Source organism: Etheostoma cragini, unplaced genomic scaffold (genome assembly GCF_013103735.1).
Source record: "Etheostoma cragini isolate CJK2018 unplaced genomic scaffold, CSU_Ecrag_1.0 ScbMSFa_80, whole genome shotgun sequence".
NCBI classification, from domain to species: domain Eukaryota; kingdom Metazoa; phylum Chordata; class Actinopteri; order Perciformes; family Percidae; genus Etheostoma; species Etheostoma cragini.
The window spans coordinates 105,752-107,779 of record NW_023269428.1 but is presented as its reverse complement, the minus strand read 5'-3'; the positions used below and the strand labels follow the sequence as shown (position 1 = coordinate 107,779).

Here is a 2,028-nt window from a genome sequence, read left to right as displayed (position 1 = left end):
TTAATATTAACAGTCTATGGTCTCGACCGAGTCCATGTGACTTTATTATATTTATAATAATATTGGAGGGAAAGTGAAACAGCTTAGACGGGATGTTGTTTGGCTTTAATTTAGACAGCCAGCTAACGCTACGCCGCCGGACATTAGCACAACAGCGTTAGCCTAGCCTGCTAGGTAAATATTGCGACTGCCTTTGGTGTTGCCTATGTGCGTCCATGTTGTCAACATCATACCGGTGCCGTTAGTGCACCTTTTGTACCATAATTGTATTTAATGAAATAGTAAGCTTCGCTCCTACGAGATGGGGGGAGGGGAGGGGTTGTTACGTTACACAACAAGGACGCGTCCTACCACACGACCGGCCTGGAGGGAAGCGTTCTACCACAAGTTGTCCTACCACACGCACGCACGTCGTCCTAGAGTACTACCACACGGCGGCCTGGTGGCACGCGTCCTACCACACGCCGGCCTGGTGGGACGCATCCTACCGCACGTCGTCCTAGAGGGACGCATCCTACCACACGGCGGCCTGGTGGCGCGCGTCCTACCACAAGTCGGCCTGTAGGGACGCATCCTACCGCACGTCGTCCTAGAGGGACGCATCCTACCACACGGCGGCCTGGAGGGACGCGTCCTATCACACGTCGGCCTGGAGGGATGCATCCTACCGCACGTCGTCCTAGAGGGACGCATCCTATCACATGTCGGCCTGGAGGGACGCGTCCTACCACACGGCGGCCTAGTGGGACGCGTACTACCAGCGGCCTGGAGGGCAGTGGTAGCAGTACCAGTACTACCTGGTGGGACGCTGATCAGCTGATCGCGGGGCTGATTTAATATAAAATGTAATATAATGTTGACTTTTAAAAAAGTTTAAACGTCTGAAGGAGTCAAGTTAGAAAATGATGCATACCTCTGTATTATCCAGAAGGGTCTTATCTATTATAGTTTAGCGTGTTGTACTCCGCCGGCTGACATGTCCGCCGGCTGATCGGAGGAGCTCGGCTCGGCTCGGCTCGGAAACAACGCCCTGCCGCTGTGACGTAGCCTTGGAGAGAGTCGGACGCGGGAAATTGAACCGGAGGATCATCAGATGAAAACAGAGCCGGGTTACCTCTGATCTGTTCGGCGTCATGGTTCAGGAGTTTCACATCGTCAGGTGTTTCAGCTGTCAGACCTTCCAGGTTCACCAGGTAACACATACACACACACACACACACACACACGGAGACGATAACAGGGAAGCTACAGGCTAACACCTGAGATGATAACAGGGAAGCTACATGCTAACACTGGAGATGATAACAGGGAAGCTACATGCTAACACTGGAGATGAAAACAGGGAAGCTACATGCTAACACCGGAGATGATAACAGGGAAGCTACAGGCTAACACCGGAGATGATAACAGGGAAGCTACATGCTAACACCGGAGATGATAACAGGGAAGCTACATGCTAACACTGGAGATGATAACAGGGAAGCTACATGCTAACACCGGAGATGATAACAGGGAAGCTACATGCTAACACCGGAGATGATAACAGGGAAGCTACAGGCTAACACCGGAGATAATAACAGGGAAGATACAGGCCAACACCGGAGATGATAACAGGGAAGCTACATGCTAACACCGGAGATGATAACAGGGAAGCTACATGCTAACACTGGAGATGATAACAGGGAAGCTACATGCTAACACTGGAGATGATAACAGGGAAGCTACATGCTAACACTGGAGATGCTGACGGGGAAACTGTGCAATGTCTAGTTACCGCCGTAACGTGTCTAGTTGATCCTTTGCCGTGTCTAGTTACCCCCGTGCCGTGTCTAGTTACCCCTGTGTTGTGTCTAGTGACCCCTGTGCCGTGTCTAGTTGCCCCCGTGTTGTGTCTAGTGACCCCTGTGTTGTGTCTAGTTGCCCACGTGTTGTGTCTAGTTGCCCCCGTGTTGTGTCTAGTGACCCCTGTGTTGTGTCTAGTGACCCCTGTGTTGTGTCTAGTTACCCCCGTGTTGTGTCTAGTGACCC

General features: G+C 51.8%; 1 protein-coding gene across 1 annotated transcript in view; it reads left to right on the top strand.

Annotated features, from left to right (window-relative positions):
• The first annotated feature begins 971 nt into the window (after positions 1 to 971).
• Positions 972 to 2,028, top strand: part of mrnip (MRN complex interacting protein) — a 9,692-nt gene continuing 8,635 nt past the window's right edge. The window contains exon 1 of the mRNA XM_034866496.1: positions 972 to 1,193. Within this exon, the coding sequence (XP_034722387.1) occupies positions 1,134 to 1,193 (60 nt within the window). The 5' untranslated portion in view covers positions 972 to 1,133. The remainder of the gene's footprint in view (positions 1,194 to 2,028) is intronic.